Below are 25,406 nucleotides of genomic sequence, written 5' to 3' on the forward strand. Positions count from 1 at the left end.
GCACTTCCTATTGTTCTCTTCTCTTGCTGAATTCTTTTGGGAAAATAACCTGACTTCACATTTCTGTTATTGAATTGATCATCCGGACTCAATCTGGTAATTAGCTCCAATGTATCATTGGGAATCTTAGTTTCTTCCTTAGCCTTATTGGCCACGTTTTTCTGAATTTATGTTCATACCTTGGTAACTTGGTTTGAAAGCATAATTAGTTGGTATGGAGATCAATTGCTGGAGGCTACGTGGCCATGGATTTATTAGATGTGGCTTGTGAGGAGATCCTGAATACAAAATAAAGTTTACCAATTTTAAAATGGACAAATCTTTAGATTGGTTGTTGTAAAGCACATAATGTATCTATTCTCAAGGACTTAAATTCTAGTTCAATTTAAGTTCTCTAGTGGATACTATTTTGTAATTCCGAAGAGGGAATTTGTTCTATGAATATAAGTCTCATTTATACTTCTATTGATAGAGAATTTGCATATCCTTATGTGCCTAATTATATGAGTTTGACATTAGAGTTATCTAGTTTGATTCGGCAATTTGACTTTGTTTTGTTAACTTTCTAATTAAATGAATCATATGTCTTTGTTTCAGCAATTATCGATGTACCAATGTACTTCAGGCACAAGACGTACGTGCAATGACCTGCAGCGATTATCAATGTACCAATGTACTTCAAACACAAGACGTACGTGCAATGACCGGTTGATAGAGGCTCAAGACATACGTGCAATGACTGGTTGATACGGAAGAAATGTTTATCGTCTTTTAGCTGTAAATATATTTGTGATAGGTTTTTTTTTTTTGTGAGGGATTGATGATGGATGAGTAAGACAATGCAACAAAATTGCTTGTCTTTGTTTAAATATTTAGATAGAGTTGGGAAATTAGTCTCTTTGGATAGTCACATGCATTTGTAAAATTGCTTCTGTAGGTAGTTAGGAATAACAGTCAGCGTGGGATGTATTTGAATTCTTTTGTAATTGATTTGGTTGGAACTATTCTGTGCTGTGTGAAAGAGTTACGATACAAGTATTGAAATATTGGCAATAAACAGTGTACAATTTTCAATTTTCCGCTGCAATTAATTCTTTTCATGCGAGGGCAATACCATTTTTTCTTGTATTGCATGATGAGGTCTTGAGGAGCCTCCCAATGAGCTATCGTCAACAGCCAAGACATGAAATTAAGAATCTCTGGCTAGACCCATTTGCTCCAGGAGAAACAAATGATGCTTTTTTTTTTTCTTTCAGGTATCAAAGATTCCAAGTTATAGGACACAACACTATACGGATATGCGATATGGATACACCAACATGACAGGATATAGGTATAGGGCACGTTACGAATACACTGACACGATACGGTATAGGACACGATACCGACATAGGACACAATACGGACATGCAATACGGATACGTCGACACAACAAGATACATGTATAGGACATGTTACGAATACGCCAACACGATACAAATATGCGATACGGATACGCCGACACGACATGATATAGGTATAGGACACATTACGAATACGCCGACACGATACGGTATAAGACACGATACAGACATAGGACACAATAGGGATATGCAATACGGATACGTCGACACGACATGATACATGTATAGGACACGTTACGAATACGCCGATACAATAAGGATACGCGATACGGATATGCCAACACGACATGATACAGGTATAGGACACGTTACGAATACGCTGACACGATATAGTATAAGACACAATACGAATATGTGATACGGATACACCGATACGACAGGATACAGGTATAGGACACGTTATGGATACGCTGACATGACACACATAATAGTTCCATTTCATAACAGAGATTCCAACTTAATTTGCTCAGTCATTGATTGCACGCACGCTCTCTCTCTCTCTCTGCAACAACTTTAATTTGCTTAGTCATGAGTATGGACTTGAATTCAGGATCCATGAATATGGAAAACTCAAGCAAATTCAATACAATCAAAATATGCAAAAAGGCGTGAATCAAATTTACACAATGAACGAATTTGGAGAAATCAAAATACATTGATATGAACGAATTTACATAATTGGAAATCATGCACTCGAGTTTTGACACTAAATTTGACTGATAACTTTCCACTCATGCTTCTGCCATCTCCTCACGCTTTTGCCAAAAAAGTAGCAACATCAAAAGCGGATTCATCTACAGCATTAGCCCATGCTTCAATGAAGCAAAGCTTGGGGCATATACCACACCAAAAAACTGCATTCCACCAACAAAATACAGCAATTACAAAACCAAAAAACTACAATTTCAACACCAAAATGATGCAAAAGTAGCAACATGATATTTCACAAAAGTGGACGCTAGTCATTTGTTTCACATCCTTCATTTGTTTCATATCATGTCTTGTATCTCAAATGCATCATTCCATCCCTGAAGTTATCAACATGCACAAAAAAAGAAAGACAACAAAAACAAACCAAGTCAAATCAAAATATGGAGAGAGAGAGAGAGAGAGAGAGAGAGAGAGAGAGAGAGAATCCTAGTTAAACTTATAAATCAATAAAAGTAGGAAGTCTTAGAGCGAAACTTACTATAATCATGTTCCAAATCATATGGAGATTCATTAAGGTCATAGCTCCACGTACCAAGATATCCTACACTTGCCTGAGATGGCTGAAATCATAACCAATTGAAATGATAGTAACATGAAAAAAATTACAAATTGAAAAGGCTCGATGTAATGCAAATGAAGTCATACTTACAGTAACGCTTCCACTCTCTTGCATGACAATCTCGTGAAATCCCGTAGCATGAGTGTTGACTTCCACATCCTAAAGCGAAATAAAGTCAAATTCGAAATCATACAAACCAATGAGCATAATTATGTGAAACATCGAAAGGAATGCATAATGAAAGGTATACCAATGTACTTTTTGCATTGGCGCGACTACATTGGACCCTTTTGTTTGATTTCGTATTCTTCCTAACAATTTGCTCAGTCATTGATTGTTTCCTCTTCATTGGCGGTCGCCCTCTCCGAGGCCCTACACTTGGATCGCCCACGGTATTTGATTCATCTTGAAAACTTTTCAAACCATTTTGTACATCTCCAACCGTAGGCATATTGCTTTGACACTCCTCATCGTATAAGTTATTCTCCACTTTAATTTCTCGCAACCTAGCCGCCATCCTATCAGTCTTGGCAATGGAATACATGGCAATGTCGGCTGCCTCATTAAATAACTTCAACAAACTGTCATAGCGAGTGAATTCGGGTTTGCGCTCCCAATTAACATAACTCACCTTAATTTTTTTGTAACTCCTCACCAAGTTTTTCATCCATCGTCGAAGAATATATTTATCGGGCACTACTTCAAGCTTCTTTTTTGACCAAACCGAGATCATATGCGAGCACACCATTCCCTTACTCTCGAACAACCGGCAATTGCAATTAGTTTCAGCTGACTCCTCATTAAAATGAACAAGGAAAGTGCAAGTTTTAAATATATTTTTTTTCTTTCCAACTAGGATGTCTTGTTCAATGTGGAACTGTGAAATACCATTTACTACCGGTCCAATAGTCAAATTGCACCCAATCGTTTGGCCTACTTGCTCTCGAAATTGCTTGCATTTTCCAATTGTGTATGCTTGTTGAAATTGGTCTTCAAAACCATAAGGGGACACTTTCTGAATTTGAAAGTTTAAGGAATGGGCATCTGCCTCTTCTTCTTTCTGCACCTTCTTACCCAAGGCATTCTCATATTGTCCCACAAACTCCTTCAAGGTGGTATTGGAATGGACGTAGCCATCAAAGAAGGCATTAATGCTCTCGCTTCGTTGGGTTGTTGACATCCCCGCCCAAAAGGTATCCTTAACAAATGCCGGTACCCATCGATGCCTTTCCTCATACAATCCAGCTAGCCAATCATTGCCCTGTAAATTAAATTGTTTGATGAGATCTGCCCAACTTTTTTCAAAGTCCACTGAATACAAGGAATCATAAACAGCACTCTTGAGAGATGTTTTTATCGCCTTATACTCGTTGCAATTCTTCAACTTGTCACGAATTTTTTTCATGATATGCCACAAACACCAACGATGTCGTGCATTTGGAAATACTTCACTTATCGCGTTTTGCATTGCCCTACATTGGTCTGTGATGATGGCATTAGGGAAGGAACCATGCATGCAAGAAAGCCAAGTCTCAAACAACCATACAAATGAAGTGGTGTCCTCCCGTGATACCAAACCACATCCAAACAAAATCGATTGTCCATGATGGTTGACCCCTACAAATGGTGCGAAAGGCATATTGTATTTGTTAACAAGGTAAGTCGTGTCAAAGGTGACCACATCGCCAAATTCTTTACACAACTCTCTACTATACGCATCAGCCCAAAAGACATTCTGTAATCGGTCATTTTCATCAAGATCGATGGCATAGAAGAAGTCACTGTTATCTTCATGCATTTTGACAAAGTACTTATGCATTGCTTCGGCATCCCCTTCTTTGAGCCGTAAACGCCTTTCTTTATCCTTGAAATTCCTTGCATCCTTATCTATCCATGGTAGATTATCAGGCCCCCCTGCCTCGATTACACATGAGGCAATGGTTTTATTCATTGTGATTCCGGCTGCCGCGTGTAATTCAATTATCCTCTTCGAATGGGGTGGGATATTCCGATAGCACCGAAGATATTTCACTTTTTCTGGATCCATTTCATGGTTGTGGTTCAGTTCAATCGAATTCAACATCCACTTCCCGTCAACTTGCAAAGAGATATTCATATGGGCTTTACAACCTGTTTTGGGTGTTGGATGGGATTTAATGGGGTTCAAACCCGTTGGCCTGGCATTTCCAGCCCGATGACAACCATAAGTTATATTCGACTTTACCATGTTACGCTTCTTAGAGGTTTTTGTGATTGCACCGAAACCTTTTGCTTTCGCATAAGTAGCATAACATTCCTGGGCTTCGTATTCAGATTCAAATATTGTTCCAACCTTAGGTTCCAATACCACCTCCAAATTTTGAGTTTCCTCCAAATTCTGATCTTGTATTTCCATGATTCTACAAATAAGAAATACCAGACTTAAGAATATACACACATAACTATGTTTAAAAAAGAATTGAACTAGTCCACATGTACAATGCACTGAAACATTAAACAATCATACAATTACAGAATAATAAATTGGTCATTGAGAAAACGACATACGTAAATATACGTTCGAATATTTTGCTATCAGTCTAAATACAATATTTGGGCCAAGTATTATTGTGAGTTGGGCTAGTACCTTTTGTCTTGTTATGGGGCTTAATGTTAGGATGAAGCCCAAGTCCATGTTATGTATTACCCTAAGTATTTAAAGGGAAGTGGAATGAAAAAAACAAGTAGTTGCAGCTAACAATTTTGCTGCCCATTTTTCTGTTCCAGAGCGTACTCTCTCTCCTCCCCTGTGTTGCTTATTTCTTGCGGCTGTTGCTGCTATATTTTGGTCAGCCCTTTTGCACCCATTTTCTTGATTCTTCCTCTAAAATTGAAGGATCGACTAGGGAATAGCCAACAGAAAGAATCAAATGTAGATTAGTGGGCAGGGAAGTGAGAGAGATACCAGTGAGAGAGAAGAGATGGAGGTGGTGTGTCGGTGGTGGTAGTGGCGGGTTTGGGGTTGCCCATTGGTGGTGGTGCGACGAGAGGAGAGTTGGTGAGATGGAGGAGAGAGAAGAGAGGAGATCGTGGTGGCCTGGTGTGGTGCGTCGGTGGAAGTCAGGAGAATCTTGGTGCGAGTCGTGGTGCGGCGTCAGTGGTGGCGGCCTAGTCGATCGATGGGGGCTCCGGTGGTGGTGGCCCGGCGTTATCTGGGAGCTCCGGTGGTGGTCAATCGGTGGTTGGCCGGTGTATGTGAGAAGCTTGGGGGCTGGCTCGTGGCTCGTTTTTTGGAGGGCGAGAAGAAGAGAGAAACAGATATTCACTTTCCCAAATTTTTTTGAAATGGGAAGGATTTGTTTCTCGCGCGTTTGAACGGAAGCAGTGGGACCCTTACCTTCCACGTCAGATCGGGATGGAGGTCGGGATTTGGGTCTCTACTGATAGCAAAATTGTTAGAAAAGTTTGTGAACACAAATGATTTTCCACTGCTTTTGTAGTTTTTTTGAGAGCACCAACGTCCTCTATCTCATGCAGAAAAACTCTCTTTGGTAAAAGCTCGGCGGGATACTAGCTACAACAACAAAAACCACGTTGCACCATGGCCGCATGTTTGGCCAAAACATCTCAGGACCAGTAGCAAAAACAAAGATTCAAAGATGCAAACTTAGGCATCAGAGAGAAACAATCCAGGATAAGTCCGCCCAAATGCTCCGGTTTGACCTGCTTCTTGCAAAAGGCATCAAAAAGAAAACGAGAATCAGTTTCCACAATTTGATTGTGAAAGCCAAACAGTAAAGAAAACCAAACAGTCTCTTACTATGCAAACTCTGCAGCCTTGTTGGAGTTTATATGGATTGATCGCTGATAAGTTCGGATAAATAATGGATTGGCCGGTCCACTAGCGTAGCCTGGATTCGGAAAAGTAAGCGGAGGTACCAACGAACCTTCATAACACAGTGGGCTGCACAACAATGGATTGGTCCGCTATATAAAAATACTCGAATTGGGGCGTGTGGACTCCAGCACAAAGGATCACCAACTGAAGGCTTTGAATCTCTATACCACAAGAAGGCCAAGACGTCCTTAGTCATCTGTCCCTTTTCTTACATCTCTTGCTTTGGTGAAGTTAGAAATAAGCTAGTTACTCGTATATCGACTCGTGACTTGTGAGAGCGCAGCAGGTAGTCAAATTCTACTGAGTTTAGTGCTCTTGGACTTAATTGTATTTGTACATATAATCTGATTGTTAGACTTTATCTCACATCGTTCATCTAAGCCTTCCAAGCTTGGTTAATTTATTTTAGAGGCTACTCCACCTATAACTAATTTGTTTTAGGTTGAAACTCTTAAAAAAGTTTAACATGGTATCAGAGCTAAATCTTGGGTGGTCTCATCTCATGTCATCGAGTCTCTGTCGTGTGAGTCAAATGTCCTTGTTTTCTCCATTCGTACCTTCACGTGCATTCGGGCTGCATGTGAGGGAAGTGTTAAAACTCTATCTCACATCGCTCGTCTAAATCAACCAAGCTTTGTTAATATATATTATAGAGGTTAATCCACTTATAACCAATTGGTTTTAGGTTAGAACCCTTTATGAAATCTAACACTGATCACTCTCTTGGGGAACCATCTCATTTGTTAGGGAAAATTCAACTTTCCTTGCTAAACAGCGCCGTGAGGCTCGATTCTGATGCTATAGAAATAAGTAAATCCTTGCAACTGTGCTAATGGTTTCTGCATATATTCATGAATGTTATGTTGGTGACCAAAATTAATATGGCACAGACATGGATTTGTATTCATGTTATGACTACATAAAGTCTTGGAAGTTTACTGCCCATAGGGCTTGGATGCAGGGTTATTGTGAACCGTGTCGCATTGATCTGATAGTTATACATATGTGAGTACGATACGGGTGGCTTCACCATATTAATTTAGATGGTCTATATTACATAATCACACTTCTTTTTATGTACTCGAACACAAATGAAATGAAATCATGTGCTACCGTTTTCGTATTGATGAGGTCTTTTTCTTGAATAAGCTACACAAAGAGAGCAGCAAAATTCACACATCAAATCTTCGAATTCTGGGCTTATGATCAACCCTCTCCCTCCAAATCCAGTACAGAGAGGCAGCCAAAGACAGTATGTGTACTATATGCTCCAAGGATATACCTGCCTTATGGGAACAGAGCCCAAGTTCTATCCCCAGGCCAAGCACATTCCTTACAACCTTGTTCTTGTTAGGAAACCGAATCCCCAAGACCCAGTAATGACGCGTACAGATTAGACAACAAAAATTGTAAAACCCTATAAAGCGGAATTAGGGTTCTACCTCAACTCCCTGCGACACGAACGCTGGTTGAACTTGTTATAGCACGTCTTACTATAAACCACGAATACTGCTCGACCGTACCTTACGATCTTCTATCGTATTCCCTGCACGTCTAGAACACGAACCAAGTGTGGACTCTTTCGTGATCTGTTTGCTCTCTCTAAGGGGCTGTTTGATAAAACTGAAAACTGATACTGAAAACTGAAAAATTAAGTACTGAAAACTGAATGGTGAAATTTTTAAGCTGAAAAGCTGTTTGATAAATATATTAAGTACTGAATTAAAAAAATGATGAATTAATTTTGTTCCAATTCTATCTGAATTTACTAACGGTCACAATATACTTTTGGTAATGGTGGTGGAGTGGTGGAGGTAGTAGGAGTGCTGGTGGTGGAGTGGTGGTAGTGATGGTGGAGTGGCGGTGGTGATGATGGTGGTGGAGTGGTGGAGGTGGTGGTAGGAACGGTGGTGTGTGGTGGTGTAATGATGGTAGTGGTGGAGTGGTGGTGATGTGGTGGTGGAGTGGTGGAGCTGGTGGTGGTAGTGGAGGAAGTGGTAGTGGTGGTGGTGGTGGTGGAATGGTGGAATGGTGGTGGTGGTGTAGTGATGGTAGTGGCGGGGGAGTGGTGGTGGTGGTGATGGTGGTGGAGTGGTGCAGCGGTGGTGGTGGTGGTAGGAGCGGTGGTAGTGGTGGTGGTGTAGTGATGGTGGTGGTGGTGTAGTGATGGTAGTGGTGGTGGTTGTGGTGGTGGCGGAGTGGTGGAGCCGGTGGTGGTGATGTGGTGGTGGTGGTGGTGGTGGTGGAGCTGGTGGTGGTGATGTGGTGGTGGTGGTGGTGGTGGTGGAGTTGGTGGTGGTGGTAGTGGAGGGAGTGGTGGTGGTGGTGATGTGGTGGAGGAGGAGTGGTGGTAGTGGAGGTGGTGGTGGTGGAGTGGTGGAGGTGGTGGTAGTGGTGGGAGAGGTGGAGGTGTCGATGGAAGTGGTTGTGATGGTGGTATAACGGTTGAATGTAAGTACACAAAAATTCAGCCAAAATTAAGTAGCTCAAAGCTACTTAATTACTTTCAACTTTTTAGCCTATATTTTAAGTGGTACTTAATTTGTTAAGTAATATGAAATGTGGTTATCAAACCTACTGAATCACTTATTACTTAATTGATTCAGTATTAAGTGCTGAATTTAGGTTATCAAACAAGCCCTAAGCCTGCCTCTATTTACTGAATAATAGAAAAACATCATCCTGACCTAGAGAGCATAACGTGTATATATAGGGCTACGATAGGGACCTAAGGAGTAATAAGTCTGGGCTCCCAGTGTAAATAAGAAAACTTAATCCCACCAGGATTCTAATTCTTATTTCACTAATTATAATTCACCCCACTACAGAATTATAATTGCACTCCCGTCCTTATCTCAATTATATTACGAGCTCCATGATATTAAATACTCATTAATCTCCCCACGTTAAGATTACAGATACCCGTTGATTAAAATAAATTACTAACAATCTCCCACTTAATCAACATCTTAACTTGAGATTATCCGCTTAACTTATTCGTTATGTCGGATACAAATATCCACCTGCAGGGTTTGACATAATCGAAACTTATAAGCTTACTCAAGGGGTATCATCAATCCCTATCGGGACGTGGATTCCATTAATAATTAATAGTTGTCATATACATAATGTTGCTACTCTATTCACCGAGACTATTGACCGTACAAAGATCTCACTCTTTAATGAATCAAAGTCAACAACATTAAATATATACTTCTAATAATTATCTTTGAATTAAGAGAATAAGCATTCATAATAACCATGAGATTCCAATTGTCTTATAAAGTTAGTATAAAGACAATTACCTCAATACGGTCTCGTTCAATATACACAAAGTATACTAGCACAATGAGTTGGAATTAACACCATTCCCTGTAGTCAAGAAAAACCTACTAAAATATTGTGCTACAGTCCTACCGATGGTGTGTCAAATTCCATCTAAGACTGTGAACCATAACTTATATTCCAGAAGAACCGATGATCCAATCTTCTGTGTGTAAGCCGTACTCTACACACTGGATTATCTACTATGTAGAATAAAAGACACACATGCACAACATACAAAATTATCATGCAAATATTGCCCATAAAAGATTCTCATCAAAAATGGATAAAACTGATTAATAATTAAATATTAATCCATCATATAAAAACATAACTTTTACATAATCTCCTAACAAACTCCCACTAAGACTCAAAACCATACTGCCATGCATCTCACTCCCATTCCTTCTACGTGACTATCAAAAGTCTTAGCTGGTAAGCTCTTCGTAAAAGGATCTGCCAGGTTATTCGCTGATGCAATCTTGGTCACAGCAACATCACCTCTCTGTACGATCTCTCGAATCAGATGATACTTACGCTCAATGTGTTTGCCCTTCTTGTGAGTCCTTGGCTCCTTCGAATTAGCAACTGCACCGCTATTGTCACAATAGAGTGTAATGGCTGATTGCGCTGAAGGGACCACTTCCAGATCCAACAAAAAGTTTCTAAGCCAAACAGCCTCCTTGGCTGCTTCAGAAGCTGCCACATATTCTGCCTCCATGGTAGAATCAGCAATGCAAGATTGTTTGATACTCCTCCAACTTATAGCTCCACCTCCCAAGGTAAACACATATCTTGAGGTAGACTTTCTGGAATCCCTATCTGACATGAAGTCTGAGTCTGTGTACCCATGAGGTACCAGACTATCTGACTGGAACACCAACATATGATCTCTAGTTCTTTTCAGATACTTAAGTATATATTTCACTGCAGTCCAATGTTCTTGCCCTGGATTAGACTGAAATCTGCTAACCATGCCAACGGCAAAGCAAATATCAGGTCTAGTACACAACATAGCATACATAAGGCTTCCTACTGCCGCGGCATAAGGAACTGCCTTCATTTTCTCCATCTCTTCAGGTGTTTTAGGACACTGATCCTTGGATAGATTGATTCCATGTCTAAAAGGGAGGAACCCTTTCTTGGAATCTTGCATGCTAAAACGGGCTAGAATGACATCGATATAAGTAGCTTGTGATAAGCCCAACATCCTATTCTTGCGATCTCGTATAAGCTTAATCCCTAGGATGTGACCAGCTTCTCCCAAGTCCTTCATTTCGAATTGGCCAGATAACCACACTTTCACTGAAGATAACACTCTCACATCGTTTCCGATGAGCAGGATATCATCGACATATAGTACTAAAAACACTACAACTTTTCCGTTGCGCTTCTTGTACACACATGACTCATCCGGACATTGATCAAAACCAAAAGACTTGATTGCTTGATCAAAACGAATGTTCCAAGATCTAGATGCCTGCTTAAGCCCATAAATAGACTTCTTAAGCTTGCACAACATGTGCTCCTGACCTTTTGCTATGAATCCATCTGGTTGCACCATATAGATACACTCATCCAAATTTCCATTAAGGAACGCGGTCTTTACATCCATTTGCCAAATCTCGTAATCGAGATGAGCCGCAATGGATAAGAGAATCCGAATGGACTTAAGCATGGCTACTGGCGAAAAAGTTTCCTCATAATCGATCCCTTCTTTCTGAGTATACCCTTTCGCAACAAGCCTAGCTTTGAAGGTATGCACCTTCCCGTCCGCCCCTCTCTTCTTCTTATAGATCCACTTGCACCCAATGGGTTTAATCCCTTCAGGTGGTTCTACAAGATCCCAGACTCGATTAGAGTACATAGACTCCATCTCTGATTTCATAGCCTTTTGCCAAAGTTCCACATCTTTATCTTGAAGTGCCTCATTGTAGTTACAGGGTTCAGCATGTTGATCATCAGGGATCATTTCAAAAAACTCTCCCAACAACGTATACCGACTGGGTGGAACAGTAACCCTCCCACTACGACGAGGTACCGATGTGTCAATAGGTGCCTCTACAAATATCTCTTGTGGCATTTCCTCCTGCACTATTGGTGGTAAAGAAGTTTGTGCCGGTTTCTCTCCTCTCAATTCTTCTAGAACAATTTTACTTCTGGGTTTGTGGTCTATCACATAGTCCTCTTCTAAGAACCGGGCATTAGTGCTAACAATGACCTTCTTATCCGCAGAACTATAAAACAGTCCACCTCTCGTTCCTCTAGGGTACCCCACAAACAAGCAAACTTCTGTTCTCGATTCCAACTTATCTGCGTTCCCATTCAGCACATGTGCTGGACTACCCCAAACCCGGACATGCTGGAGACTAGCTTTGCGCCCAATCCATAGTTCTGTGGGTGTAGATGGTATTGACTTAGATGGTACCAAGTTAAGAATATACGCTGCTGTTTCTAGTGCATGTCCTCAAAACGAAATTGGTAAATCTGAATAACTCATCATTGATCTTACCATATCCATAAGAGTCCTATTCCTTCTCTCTGCTACACCATTTTGTTGTGGCATACCTAGAGCTGACAATTGGGATGTAATCCCTTCAGCTGACAAGTAGTCCCTAAACTCTCCCAAGAGGTATTCTCCACCACGATTAGATCGTAGTGTCTTGAGACATTTACCCAAACGCTTTTCCGTTTCTGCCCTATACTCCCTGAATTTCTCAAAGCATTCGGACTTACGGTGCATCAAATAAATGTATCCATACCTTGAGTAATCGTCAATAAAAGCGACAAAGTACTCAAAACCACCTCTAGCTTGGATATTCATAGGCCCACACAAATCAGAGTGAACCAATTCTAACGGCTCTTTGGCTCTATATCCTTTTGCTGAAAAAGGCCTTTTGGTCATCTTACCTTCCAAACATGATTCACAGACTGGAAGTTTCTTAACTTCTAATGAACCTAAAGGTCCATCTCTAACCAGTCTAGAAATCCTATTCAGATTAATATGACCAAGACGTAAGTGCCAAAGATACGTTTGGTTCAATTTCGAAGGCTCTTTTCTCTTGCATGGTAAATTATTAGTGTTATTCAATTCATGCAGTTGCACTGTAGGAAATATAGGATTTATAATGTAGAGATCATCCACCAATGAACCAGAACAGATAAAACGTTTATTTAACTTAATAACCACAGAGTCACTAAAATAAACCAAATATCCATCCTTTATTAACTTAGAAACTGAAACCAAGTTTCTTCTAATAGTAGAAACATAAAGACAATCTCTCAAAATTAAACTCCTATTACTACTAAAATTTAAAAAAATATTTCCTACTGCAACTGCTGCCACTCTCGTAGCATTTTCCATATGTAGATAAATCTCCCCATCACTGAGTCTTCTGGTTTCCTGGAACCCCTGCAATGAATTGCAAACATGATTAGTGGCTCCCGTATCTCCACATCAGGTACTGGTAGATAACACCGCTAAACATGATTCAACAACTAGTGAAAAAGATTTACCTTATTTGTTCACTTTATTGAGAAAAACCGGACATTCCTTCTTCCAGTGTCCTTTCTGCTTGCAGTGAAAACACTTGCCCGTAGGCTTTTTCACTCCACCTTGAGGCGCATGAACTACCTCCACAACCTTTTTCTGAGACTTATTCTGCTTCTTCTTGCCTTTCGGCTTAGAAGTAGAAGCCTTCTCAGCCACTAGCACTGATGGTGGTTTCTTCGCAACCAAAAGACCCTCAGCTGCTTGGAGTTCCTTAAGAAGTTCCGCCAAAGATAAATGCATTTTGTTCATAGAATAAGTCAGGTGAAACTGCTTAAAACTCTCAGACTGCAGTGAGTTGAGAACGAAATCGATCTGGGTTTCCCCATCAATTTCAGCTCCAAGGATCTCTAGTTCATTAAGAAGAGCTATCATCTTTAGAACATGATCCCTAACTGGGGTCCCTTCAACATGGGTGATGCTCACCAATTCTTTCATAGCAACTAGCCTTGCTGCCCGATTCTGATCCCCAAACACTTCTTTGAGGTTCAGCATCATATCAGAAGCAGTTTCCATAGCTTGATGCTGATGTTGCAATATATTCGACATAGAAGCTAAAATATAGCACCGCGCCATCTCATCAGCCTTAACCCAATCTTTATAAGGCTTTGCTTCCTGTTCTGTGGCATTTTCTTCAGGTATAGGAGGGCACGCCGTAGTAAGCACATATTTGTGGCCCTCAGCAGTTAACACAATATTCAAGTTTCTTTTCCAGTCAACATAGTTTGGTCCAGTAAGTTTATTTTCTTTAAGAATAATGGCAAGTGGATTGAAAGAGCCCATTTTTGAATCTGAGAATCAAATAACATAACAATCAATTATGAAGGGCAATAAAAATTTTGAATTTCATTTTAATATTGGTTCCTTCTACCACATGTTAAAAGAAAAATATTGGCAACCCTACACACCGTGAAGAGCATGCCTCGATAGGAAGTCTCTACTCTTTATCATTCGTGTAGATAGGCACAACCTTTTAATTTTACTATCTAGACACTATACCGTGCCAAGCAAAATTAAATAGCCAATATAACTTCGGTTCTATAAATAATAATAGTGACTCAGATGGTGAGAATACTATTATTTACAGCTAAGTGTATACCATTACCTAGCCCCATGACCCATTGTTCCGTTATGAATTACCTCAGATGGTGTAGTAATTCACACAACAATCATCATAGACCTATCCTTTAAGGAAGTCTGTACTGATAAGGGCATAATTAATTTTGCCCGATGGGGGGTAAGGTTCTAAAACCATCACACAAAATTAATTACATCATCTACATACTAGTAATGGAGACCGTGAGATTTATAAAAATAAACTCCCTCTCCCACTTAGTTATTTAAAAAAAAAATTTGTGAGGGTTATCAAAAATTTTAAGTTTGCAAAAAATGTGATCTAGGTCAAAAGCCATATATTACCATGTTGTCCCAATATGGTAAACTATCACATATGCAAACAATCATAGAAACATGCATAAACATAATTTAGGAAACATAATAAAATATGCATCCCAACTATTATGGTCAAAGATGCAATCCTTGAGCAACAAGGAATCCTTCCAATCTTGAAATCCTTAAGCAATAAGGAGTCCTTTCAAACTTGAAATCTTTCGGCTATACTTGTGTAGAAGATTTAGATAGTTTGAATCAATCAAGAAAACCAAAATCCAACCGTGCTTAGGCAAGAAATTTCGGATTTAACATATTTCCGCGTAAACTGCACAGCCTTCAGTATTTTGGCCATATCTTCTTCATCTGACCTCCAATTGAAGTGATTCAAATTGGGTTGGATTCGAAATTCAATTATCTACAACTTTCATGAAGAACAGATTTTCTGATTCCAATGTTTACTGGGTCGAAATAGTCCTGCAATCAGACCCTACGAATCTGAAAAAAACTGTTGCGAGCCAAATAACTTGAATCTTTTGTATCTACCATCTTCGATCTCCGAATAACCGTCGAATGCTATTACAATCGAAGAAATATACAAATATCGATCTTATGCCTCCATTGGAGTTCACATGCTACGTTAATTATTACAACCACGAAAAATAATCGTGGCACCCAATAAATAACACATGCTACGTTAATTATTACAACCACGAAAAATAATCGTGGTACCCAATAAATAACAATAACCACGAAAAAATTATCGTAGGATCCAATCACATAAAACCAATAAAAATCATGTGACCATAATAGCTGGGTAAGAACGCTGTAAAACAAGGGTTAGCACAGTTCTACGTTCTACCCTCTATAACCTACGGACAACATGGCTTGTTTAATCCATACGCGTGATTATAGCCTGCTCTGATACCACTATTAGGAAACCGAATCCCCAAGACCCAGTAATGACGCGTACAGATTAGACAACAAAAATTATAAAACCCTATAAAGCGGAATTAGGGTTCTACCTCAACTCCCTGCGACACGAACACTGGTTGAACTTGTTATAGCACGTCTTGCTATAAACCACGAATACTGCTCGACCGTACCTTACGATCTTCTATCGTATTCCCTGCACGTCTAGAACACGAACCAAGTGTGGACTCTTTCGTGATCTATTTGCTCTCTCTAAGCCTGCCTCTATTTACTGAATAATAGAAAAACATCATCCTGACCTAGAGAACATAACGTGTATATATAGAGCTACGATAGGGACCTAAGGAGTAATAAGTCTGGGCTCCCAGTGTAAATAAGAAAACTTAATCCCACCAGGATTCTAATTCTTATTTCACTAATTATAATTCACCCCACTACAGAATTATAATTGCACTCCCGTCCTTATCTCAATTATATTACGAGCTCCATGATATTAAATACTCATTAATCTCCCCACGTTAAGATTACAGATACCCGTTGATTAAAATAAATTACTAACAGTTCTTACCCAGGAATTAACCCCAAACTTGACAAGAAAATGGAGAAGAAAAAATAAATGTTCATGGGACTCCACTTAAGCCATTACAAAGACATCATGCCATATCTACCTGCAAGCCCCAACTTCCCAGCCTGTCCTTAATTAGTAGATAATCTGCCACAGAAAATGAGCCATTCAATGAATGCCCATTTAGGGACATGACAATTTTTTTTCCCAAGAAATGGCAGGCTGGACCTCCCTCTGAGCTTTCCACTTGGTCCAGAATTGAATTCTGCACAGAATCCCATCCTTTTCAATCCATGAGTTTGTTACAATCCTCGCTTTTTAGGTGGATATCAAAGGCACTCCCAAGTCCCAAATGCCAGACTAGGAGAGAACCTACTTGAATAGGAAGAATGTTACATTGCTCTTCTTTTTCAGTTTTTTCACAATCCAAACCTGTGGGATTTGTGACTGGCCTGTAAGTCTAACCTACCACAACCTTTAATTTCTACAAGTTAAGAGACTATCACTAAAATAAAATGCGAAAGCATTATTGACAATATCCACCAGAGCTTCTATTTATTGAACACTGGCAGATAAATAGTACAAACTCAATTTATTACGAATCATCGGATTTGCTAAGCCCAACTAGAAAAGCGGAAAATTGACAAATATATGCCATGCCTTGTTACAACATGATGGCAATATATTTTTTAACCAAATGATAGAAGAGATCATTTACATCATATATTATAACATGCTTGCAATTCAAGTAATCAATTGAAATTGCTAAATGACATAAAACAGAAATAGCCAACTTAGTGCCCAATGCCAAAATCTTGTCCCCTCCACGTGATGGCCTGAGAAGGGATAAACTAGTCCAGGTGAGAATTTAGAATACCAAACTTACAAATTTACCATGGGAATGAACAACAATTGAATCAAACTCTACAAGCGTGTACCTGTGCTATGCACGGAGGCAAGGGGAAAAAAATCATATTATGCTTGATGTTATTTATAGCTATAGGTAATGCATGTATTGTTATATTATTTTTATCTCTCATTGACTAATGATTTAACATTTGATGTAAAAGTTTTAATGAGACAATGTCTGAACATTAAATGAACTTTGGAAGCTTTTTTCTAATTTTTTTATTTGACTTTAGTATTTTCAAATTGTACAAAGAAAATAAATTTTATTAGAAGAATGCCACATAGGAGAGAGAATTAAAGAGAGAGCTTGATTTTATTTTTGAATACTACATTTGCCTAGTATATAGTATATATAGATAATTGAATAACCTGTGAATTAAAATAGGCCCGAAGCCAAACAAAAATATCGTATACAATATGAAATCTATGACGCACATCCGACAACATAGTAAACATGCGGCGGGGAGCTACCCCACTAGTGAAATGATCAAATCACCACATCGCCACTCTTAGTTGGAAATTGAATCAAATTCGAATGGCCCATTTCACATGTGAATCACAAACACGTCGGTATTTCCAAAGATTTGTACGTGGTTTTTGAGAGCACCATCTCGGGCGACACGACTGGAGCAAAACATGAGCAAAAGAAGTCTCTGTGAAAATGTATTTTCATCTATGTTAGGCTAAACTTCTAAACTAGGGTTGAGGATGAAAACTCATGAATATTATTGATTGATTTTAAGCATTTGATTTTTCCTAAAGTGCGTTCATAGTTTATTGTTCGTGACCCATTTATTAATTTGGTTGAAACTCATATATGGATTCGATCCGAATGAGTTTTTTTCCATGATTCGATTGAAACATTAAGTAAAAAAAACAAATTATACTCTGCTTCGAGAACTTACCCTTCAGTGGTGCTGGCGTCTCCGAAGCTGGTTTATGTTGTTTCTTCTTCTTTGATTCCTTGCTCGCTGCTCTTGATGATGGAGAATCCTCACAATAACTCTATCAAGAGGACTGTAGTAGCATTGTCTCCATCTTTTCGAATATAAAAGTGGCACAACAACAACTCCAAACCCCGCAGTATATCCCAACGTAGCGATTATGTAGACCCAGTTAATCTCATTCTCCTCAGTATATGACTGCGTACCATTCAATGTTGGTGGTGTCGGTTCTGCTTCCTTATTGGTCAAAGGAGGTCCCCATAATCCTTTGTTTCCTTCATACGAAATATTTGGAAATAATTGAAGTTGGGGGCCAGTTGGGATCATTCCAATGAGTTGATTGTATGATAAGTTTAGGAATGCAAGAAATGTCAGACTTGCAAGTGCCACCGGGATGCTTCCGTCGAGCTTGTTCCACGAGAGGTCAAGTGATTCAAGGTTTGACAAGTTTCCAAGTGATGATGGGATTGAACCAGTGAGGGCATTGTGTGATAGGTTGAGAACATAGAGGGATTTCAGATCCCCAATTGTATCTGGCATTTCTCCTTTAAACCTGTTGTTTGAGAAATCGATGGCGGTAAATATAGTTAAGATCTTCACCAGTTTCATCTCTAACCCTTTGTTGATAACTGTCACTGAATCCACATAGTAGAAATTAAGAAAGATTGGAAAACGCAAGTGATTAAGATTTGGTTGTGCATTACGCTCCTCCATCATTGCCTTCCTCTGTGAAAAGAATTTTGGGGGCAAAAAACCACTAAAGTTGTTGAAAGCTAGGTCAATGATTTGAAGTTTTGGCCAGATATAATTATGAATTCCTCGGCAGCGTATATTTCCATGGAACTTGTTGGATCGTAATACTAAGACGTGCAATTCTGATAAGTTCGCCAAGAAACAAGGGAAGTCACCATTTATGTTGTTGACACCGAGATTTAAAACCTCTGCATTTGCACAATTTGCCAGGGACTTCGGAACCACGCCTTCCAAGTGATTTCCATTCAACTCAAGGGTCCTCAAAGTGCAACCTACCGGGAATGTCCCCGTTATTTTACCAGTAAGTTGGTTATTCTGCAAATTCAATACGCCAAGGGTCGTAGTACCTTTATCTATCAAACACTGGGGTATAGTGCCAGTCAATATATTGTAGGACAAATCAAGAATCTGAAGGTTGATCCCATTGCATATTGATGGCGGGATGGGTCCAGAAAGCTTGTTATGTGAAAGAGAGAAGAAAAAAACAGTGGCAATGGCGTTGCCAATTTCAGCAGGGATTGAAGAGCTGAAATTATTCCTCGAGTAGTCTATATAGTATGCTGGTTTTGGTGGTATTGGCATTTCACCATGGAGCTGATTCGAATGAAGGTCAAGGACAACAATACGAGGAATAACGTATTCCGGTTGCAAACCCACTAGGAGATTACAAGAAAGATTCAGGTTACTTAGAGATCCATTACCGAGATTCCAAATCCAATTAGGTATGACCCCAGAAATTTGGTTGTCAGAAAGGTCTAAGCCCACCAAGCTCAACTGGTTCATTAGAGGAGGGAACTTTCGCATCTTGCAAGAAGCCAATCGTAATCTGTTGAGTTGGGGAAACGATGATAAGCTAGAGTCACTAATACTTGCATTGACTGACAAGCTATTGTATGAAAGCTCAAGTATTTTAAGATTTTGAAGCCTATGGAAACTTTCTAGCTGTAGGGTGCCACTGAAGTTGTTGAAAGAAAGGTAGAGGTACCCGAGATTCTTAAAATCAAAAAAGTATGAGGGAAAAGGCCCTTGTAGTTTGTTACTACTAAAATCTAGTGCAACCAAAGGAGACAAGGAACCATTTGGAAGAAACCCAGAAACTTCAGTGAATTGGTTGTTGGAAAGCCAAATTTCCTGCATAGATGGAAGGGAAAACATAGAAGAAGGAATACTCCCATTGAATGAATTATTACCCAGATCAACATATACGAGATTTGAAAGGCCTTCAAAGTAAGTGGAAGGAACTGGACCTGTTAGAGCATTACTAGAGAAATCCATGCGAGTGAGATTCTTGAATCCCTGAAACGAAGGTATGGGACCTGTAAGAGAATTCTTAGAGAGGTCTATGTAAGTGAGATTCTTGGATCTCTGAAACGAAGGTATGGTACCTGTGAAATTGTTTGATGAAAAATCTATGTGAACAAGGTGACTTAGGTTCGAAAATGAATTCGGAATCGACCCAGAGATGGATTGCATGCTCAGGTCGAGACCTATAACACAGTCAGAATCGTCACAAGTGACACCATCCCACCCACAACAATTGTTGCTTTTATTCCACAACACCAAGACAGAGAAATCTGAATTGAACTGGAGGTTGTTCTTCAATTGAAGCAACAAAGACTTTTGATCCTCCAGACATCGGCTGTGTACTGGAATGGTGGTAAAGCAGAAGATTGAGAGTGTGGTGATTGAGAAAAACCAGGTAAAGAGTTCAATTCTCATTTTTTTAGTTGTGAAGAAACTGGTGAAGTGGTAGATGAATTGTTGATGTGGGGAATGTGGCATTAATATAACCTAATGGATTGGCCTTTCAGCTTTTGCTTTTGCTATGTCGACTTGACTAATTATCTCAAGAACCAATTTAAAAATGTAGGAAACAATAAAAATAAGATATCTACGTACATTACCCAGTATAATATTTTCTTTTTTGCAGGTTGATTTGGAGCTCTCCTCCTCTTCTATTGAGCTCCACTACGTCGACACCAAGCAGATACCATTCCATATACTGGATTTTATACCTCAGTTGGTTTTCATTACGTTCGAGGGGTAAAGGATATATATCCAGTTAACAGAAGGCTAGCTTACGACCTTAGTCTTATGAATTTAGTCTTTTGGAATTCATAACCCGATATATATAAATTCAAGGGAAGAGAAAAGGACGCAACCCCATATGGCAATTGCAGAACTTTGGAAATGGTTTTTAATGCACGACTCTGGAAATGGTTTCTCGAAATAAAACAATTATTTCCTTTTCCTATATCAGATACTGTTCAATCTCCACCAAACCAATTCCAGTTTCCATGTACAGTTTTTTGCTTCATTCTATAATTTTTTTATTAGAAAATAGAAAATCAATTAATTGTCTCAAAGAGAAAAAAAAAAAAAAAAAACTATTGTTTGGTTTCAGTCTTTATTGATACCCCTTTATCCATACTAGAGGATGGGGCATGCAAATCAAATTTTACTCTCCGCTTATTGTTTATTTAATCGATCATTATGCTTTTATATGATCTAAATAACTGAAAAAGGTGACACGATAACATATTTTATACTAGTTATGGACTCAACAATACTTTCTTTTTTTCTTCATATATTTCTATAGAGAAAAGTTATAAATTTCACAACTGCGTCCTCTTTGAAACAGCCGTATCCACTTTGAAACAACCATATCCAATTCCTGTCCCACACGGCCACACCCATGTTGTGTCGTGTTAGATGGGTACTTTTGCCTAAATGATGGATCCATATAACAAAGGTAATGTTAGTACTACAAAAGATTGCTTTTTTATTTTGTGATCCGAACTAAAAAAGATTGCTAGATTCTTGTTCCTATTTCTTAAGTTTGGTTGTTCATTGTGCTTGGGATTACTACAAAAGTTTATCAAATCAAATTTCTTTTCATTGATTTTTGCAGTAATATCCATCCCACTACACAAAAAGAATCGAATTTGCGCGTATGGACTCCGAATTTGAGCTCTAGGATCATCGATCGAGGTCCTTAGTGGGTTTTCCCTTCTCTTTCGTCTCTTTCTTTGGTGAATTTTTTAGAAAGAAGCCAGCAACGTTCGATCAAAAAGAATCATGTGAAATGCAGGAATTGAAAATTTTAACAGAATTTTGATATAATAGTCTTTCATTTTTGCTTTGTTGAAACCGTGTCAAACAAGTTGATGGAAAGTTGGAAACCCACTGCACCACCAATTTTGTTAATGATTTACTGGACTAGAGCTTTTTTATATGCTTAATTTGGTTGAATAATTTAACTATAAACCCGTTGGGTTCGCACATGCCATCTCATCTGTTATTATTTTAATTATAAAAATTCAACTTTTTGCTAGTGGGATGAGGCTCAATTCTGATGTTTTGTGACGGTGCCAATGCATGGTTCGTGTGCGAACATTGTGTGGATGTGCATCTAGATATCAAACATCTCAAACCTGAAGATAGAGGGCACGTATTCCAGATTTGGGTTTCGATACGAAGATACATGACATAATTATCTTTTATTATGTTTTCGTAGCTAAACAATTGAAAAAGATGACACGATAATGTTTTTTATACTACAAGTTATGGACTCAATAATTCTTTCTTCTTTTCGCCATATTTCTACTAAGAAAAGCTAGAAGTTTCTCAACTGCGTCCTCTTTGAAACAGCCGTATCCAATCCCTATCCCACACCCATGTCGGCACAGGTACTTAGCCCCAAATGTTGAATCCATAAACCAATGGCTATGTTAGTACTCGAAAAGAACTATAGACAAATTTGCTGGATTCCTGTTCCTGTTGTTATGTTACATTTTCTTGTTCATTGTGCTTGGGATGGCTAGGAAAGTTTGTCAAATAAAGTTTCTTTTCATTGCTTTTTTGCCGTTATCCATCCGCCACATGAAAAGACTCGAATTTGGGCGTGTGGACTCCGGCATCAAGGAGAACTGATTGAAGACTTTGAATCTCTATACCACAACCTTATCAAGGTCCTTAATTAGTGGCTTTGTCCCTTTTCTTCTATCTCTTGCTTTATTCATGTAGTCAGAAAGAAGCCACAAAAAGTTAGATAAAAAGACACAGGAGAAAATGCAGGACATTGACAAAGAAAAAGTAACAACACTGGTGTATTATTCATCTATTACCAAATTAAACTTGTGTTGCTTAACCGTGCTGTGAGGCTCGATTCTGATGCTATGGGAATGAGAAAATCCTTGCAAGGCCATGCCTATGGTTTGTGCATCTACTCATGGATGTTATGTTGGTGTCTGAAATTTAGGCAAATTCATGGGTTCGTATTCCTGTTATTATGCAGTCCTGTTAAGTGTTAATGTTGTTGTCCATAGTGCATGGAATTTGGGTTCATGCTTATTGGGAACAATGAGTGTACACCATCATGGAAACAATATCAGATTGATGTTTGATCTGCTTATCCTACAGTCGCGATTTCGATACATTTGGCTTCCACAACATAGATGGACTATATATATATATATATATATATATATATATATATATATATATATATATATATACACACACACACAGTAGGCTTCTTATAGGGGATCCCTTATATAGCTTATGTAAGGACTTCTAATTTGGACCCTTGGATCTCATCCAAGGGCTGAGAAAAAAGAAGCCAATTCGCGGGTTAAAATCTCTCACGGGTCGCTGGTCACGGGTAAAAAAACCCACACGCTGGTTAAAATCCCAAACCCCTTTTCTCATTCCTCTTTACTCGTTCAAAACACACACACAGAGAGAAAGAGAAGAACAACGAAGAAGAAGATCGTAGGAGAAGATTGAACGACTGAAGGTATTGAATCTCTCTCTCGAACCTCTCTCTCTCGAACCTCTCTCTCTTGAACCTCTCTCGAATCTCTCTCTATCTCTTCTCACAATCTCTCAAAAAACCCTAATTTTTTGGACAGATGTTGTAATGGAGAGCAACCCTTGTAATGGAGAGCAACCCAGAGTCTGACGTACTGAGAAGAAGAAGATTGAACAAGGTATATATCTCTCTCTCCCTCTCTTTGGCTCGTCCTCTCTCTAACTCATACATCCGAAATTAGGGCCTTTTTTGTAAAAACATTTTGGGTACATTTGTTTCGATTTTTTGAGAACCTGAACATTGGGGCTCTCTCTCGTTCATGTTAGGGTTAGGCTTTGGATTTGTGTAAATTTTTTGATTTACGTAACAAATTGGGAAAATTCCAGTGTACAGGGACGACCTACGAGAAGGAGCCGACGATATTCCACCTCTGACCGAGTTACAGTCAGAAACTAGGATTCGCAAAAAAATGCCTATTTTTTTTGAATGTTTGAACCCAAAATCTTAGCTGTCAAAACTAGCCCAAGATCGAGTATGTACCCTCTCTCTCTCTCGTCTACATCACTGTTGGCTGTGATTTTGTGCTTAATTTAGATGCTTAAATTACTCCTCGAAAGAGAATTTGGATACCAAATCCAGACACTACCCATGGCAGGCCCTGGTTTAGTTCTTAACAATGTATCAGAAACTGGATTTTCATAATTTCAGCATATTATGGATACTAAGTTTCACTGTTCCAATTGCCCTTTCCAGTCCTCACCTTTTTTTCCCCCACAAATTTGAGTCAAATTTTTAGTAAAAACTCAATTTGGGGAGGAGCATCTTCAATGCCTAAACACAAATTTGACCCCTATTTATTATTTTTATGATAACCACATATGGCTTTGTTTTCCATAATTCTCTGCAACGCGAATTTTCTTTTTTGAGACCTTTGATTAATGTGGAAGTGGGATTTTGTTTTCTGATTGCTAAGGAAAATATGAATGAAACTGGTATTCTGCTTCATGTTGAACATCAACAGGGGTTTGGAGGGTGGTTATATTTTTGGGCTAGTTTTTATAAGCCATTCATTATCGTGTTCGTTTAACATTGTCGTGCATCTTCGAGGTTGCTATTTTGCATAGGATGTCATATCTTACACTTCATCCATTTGATGCTAGATTATGGCGAGAGTCAGGGACAGAATGGAAGATTATAAAGATGTTGTGCACCGCTCAATTTGTGTTGTTGAAGCAAGGGAAGGAGGTGGACAGGGTCCTTGGTCCTAAGAAGGTTGAGCTCGAGAAGAAGGTTGAGAGGTCGTTGGTGCTAAGAGGGATGAGCTTGAAAATAAGGATGAGAAGCACAGAGTTCGACCGAAATTTGCTGTTTGATTTTAAATACAAGTTTGGATGATTGTAATGACTATACCTGTAGATTAAAGCACAAATTTGAACGATTGTAATGAACGTATTTGTTGTTTTGAATGGTGAAAATTTGAAATAATTGACTAGTTTTGCCGTGGCATTTTCCTATGTCGACTATGCCGTTAAAATTGACTAGTTTAATAAACCTATTACTATCTAGGAATAGGACTTTTATTTTTGTGTTTGTGGAGAAATTGAACCTCCAGTCAAATCCATAGACAATTTCCACAATTTTTCATCACAAAACCAAAACATGCATGTACCTGCCGA

General features: G+C 39.0%; 2 protein-coding genes and 1 long non-coding RNA gene across 4 annotated transcripts; 1 reads left to right on the forward strand and 2 right to left on the reverse strand.

Annotated features, from left to right (window-relative positions):
• Positions 1 to 2,860: 2,860 nt before the first annotated feature.
• LOC131327810 (protein FAR1-RELATED SEQUENCE 5-like) lies at positions 2,861 to 5,068 on the reverse strand. Its single transcript, XM_058360941.1, has one exon. It carries the CDS (start codon positions 5,066 to 5,068, stop codon positions 2,861 to 2,863), a length of 2,208 nt encoding a protein of 735 aa, XP_058216924.1.
• An 11,904-nt stretch (positions 5,069 to 16,972) lies between these two features.
• Positions 16,973 to 20,803, reverse strand: LOC131325242 (receptor-like protein 34). Its single transcript, XM_058357390.1, has 2 exons — positions 18,126 to 20,803; positions 16,973 to 17,147 (listed from the first exon to the last, which is right to left on the reverse strand). The coding sequence occupies exon 1, from the start codon at positions 20,697 to 20,699 to the stop codon at positions 18,129 to 18,131; it is 2,571 nt and encodes an 856-aa protein (XP_058213373.1). The 5' UTR covers positions 20,700 to 20,803; the 3' UTR covers positions 16,973 to 17,147; positions 18,126 to 18,128.
• A 3,084-nt stretch (positions 20,804 to 23,887) lies between these two features.
• On the forward strand, positions 23,888 to 25,234 carry LOC131325243 (uncharacterized). 2 transcript variants are annotated; one of them, XR_009199616.1, is made up of 2 exons: positions 23,888 to 23,908; positions 24,891 to 25,234. It is a non-coding gene; the product is annotated as an uncharacterized LOC131325243 (long non-coding RNA). The 2 variants fall into 2 exon arrangements; XR_009199615.1 differs by lacking the exon at positions 23,888 to 23,908 and adding an exon at positions 24,207 to 24,262.
• Positions 25,235 to 25,406: the final 172 nt, after the last annotated feature.

Source organism: Rhododendron vialii, chromosome 5a (genome assembly GCF_030253575.1).
Source record: "Rhododendron vialii isolate Sample 1 chromosome 5a, ASM3025357v1".
Lineage (NCBI taxonomy): Eukaryota > Viridiplantae > Streptophyta > Magnoliopsida > Ericales > Ericaceae > Rhododendron > Rhododendron vialii.

Excerpts from the sequence above, each read along its gene's own strand:
- LOC131327810 (XM_058360941.1), bottom strand. The coding sequence starts at position 5,068 with ATGGAAATACAAGATCAGAATTTGGAGGAAACTCAAAATTTGGAGGTG.
- LOC131325242 (XM_058357390.1), bottom strand. The coding sequence starts at position 20,699 with ATGCCACATTCCCCACATCAACAATTCATCTACCACTTCACCAGTTTC.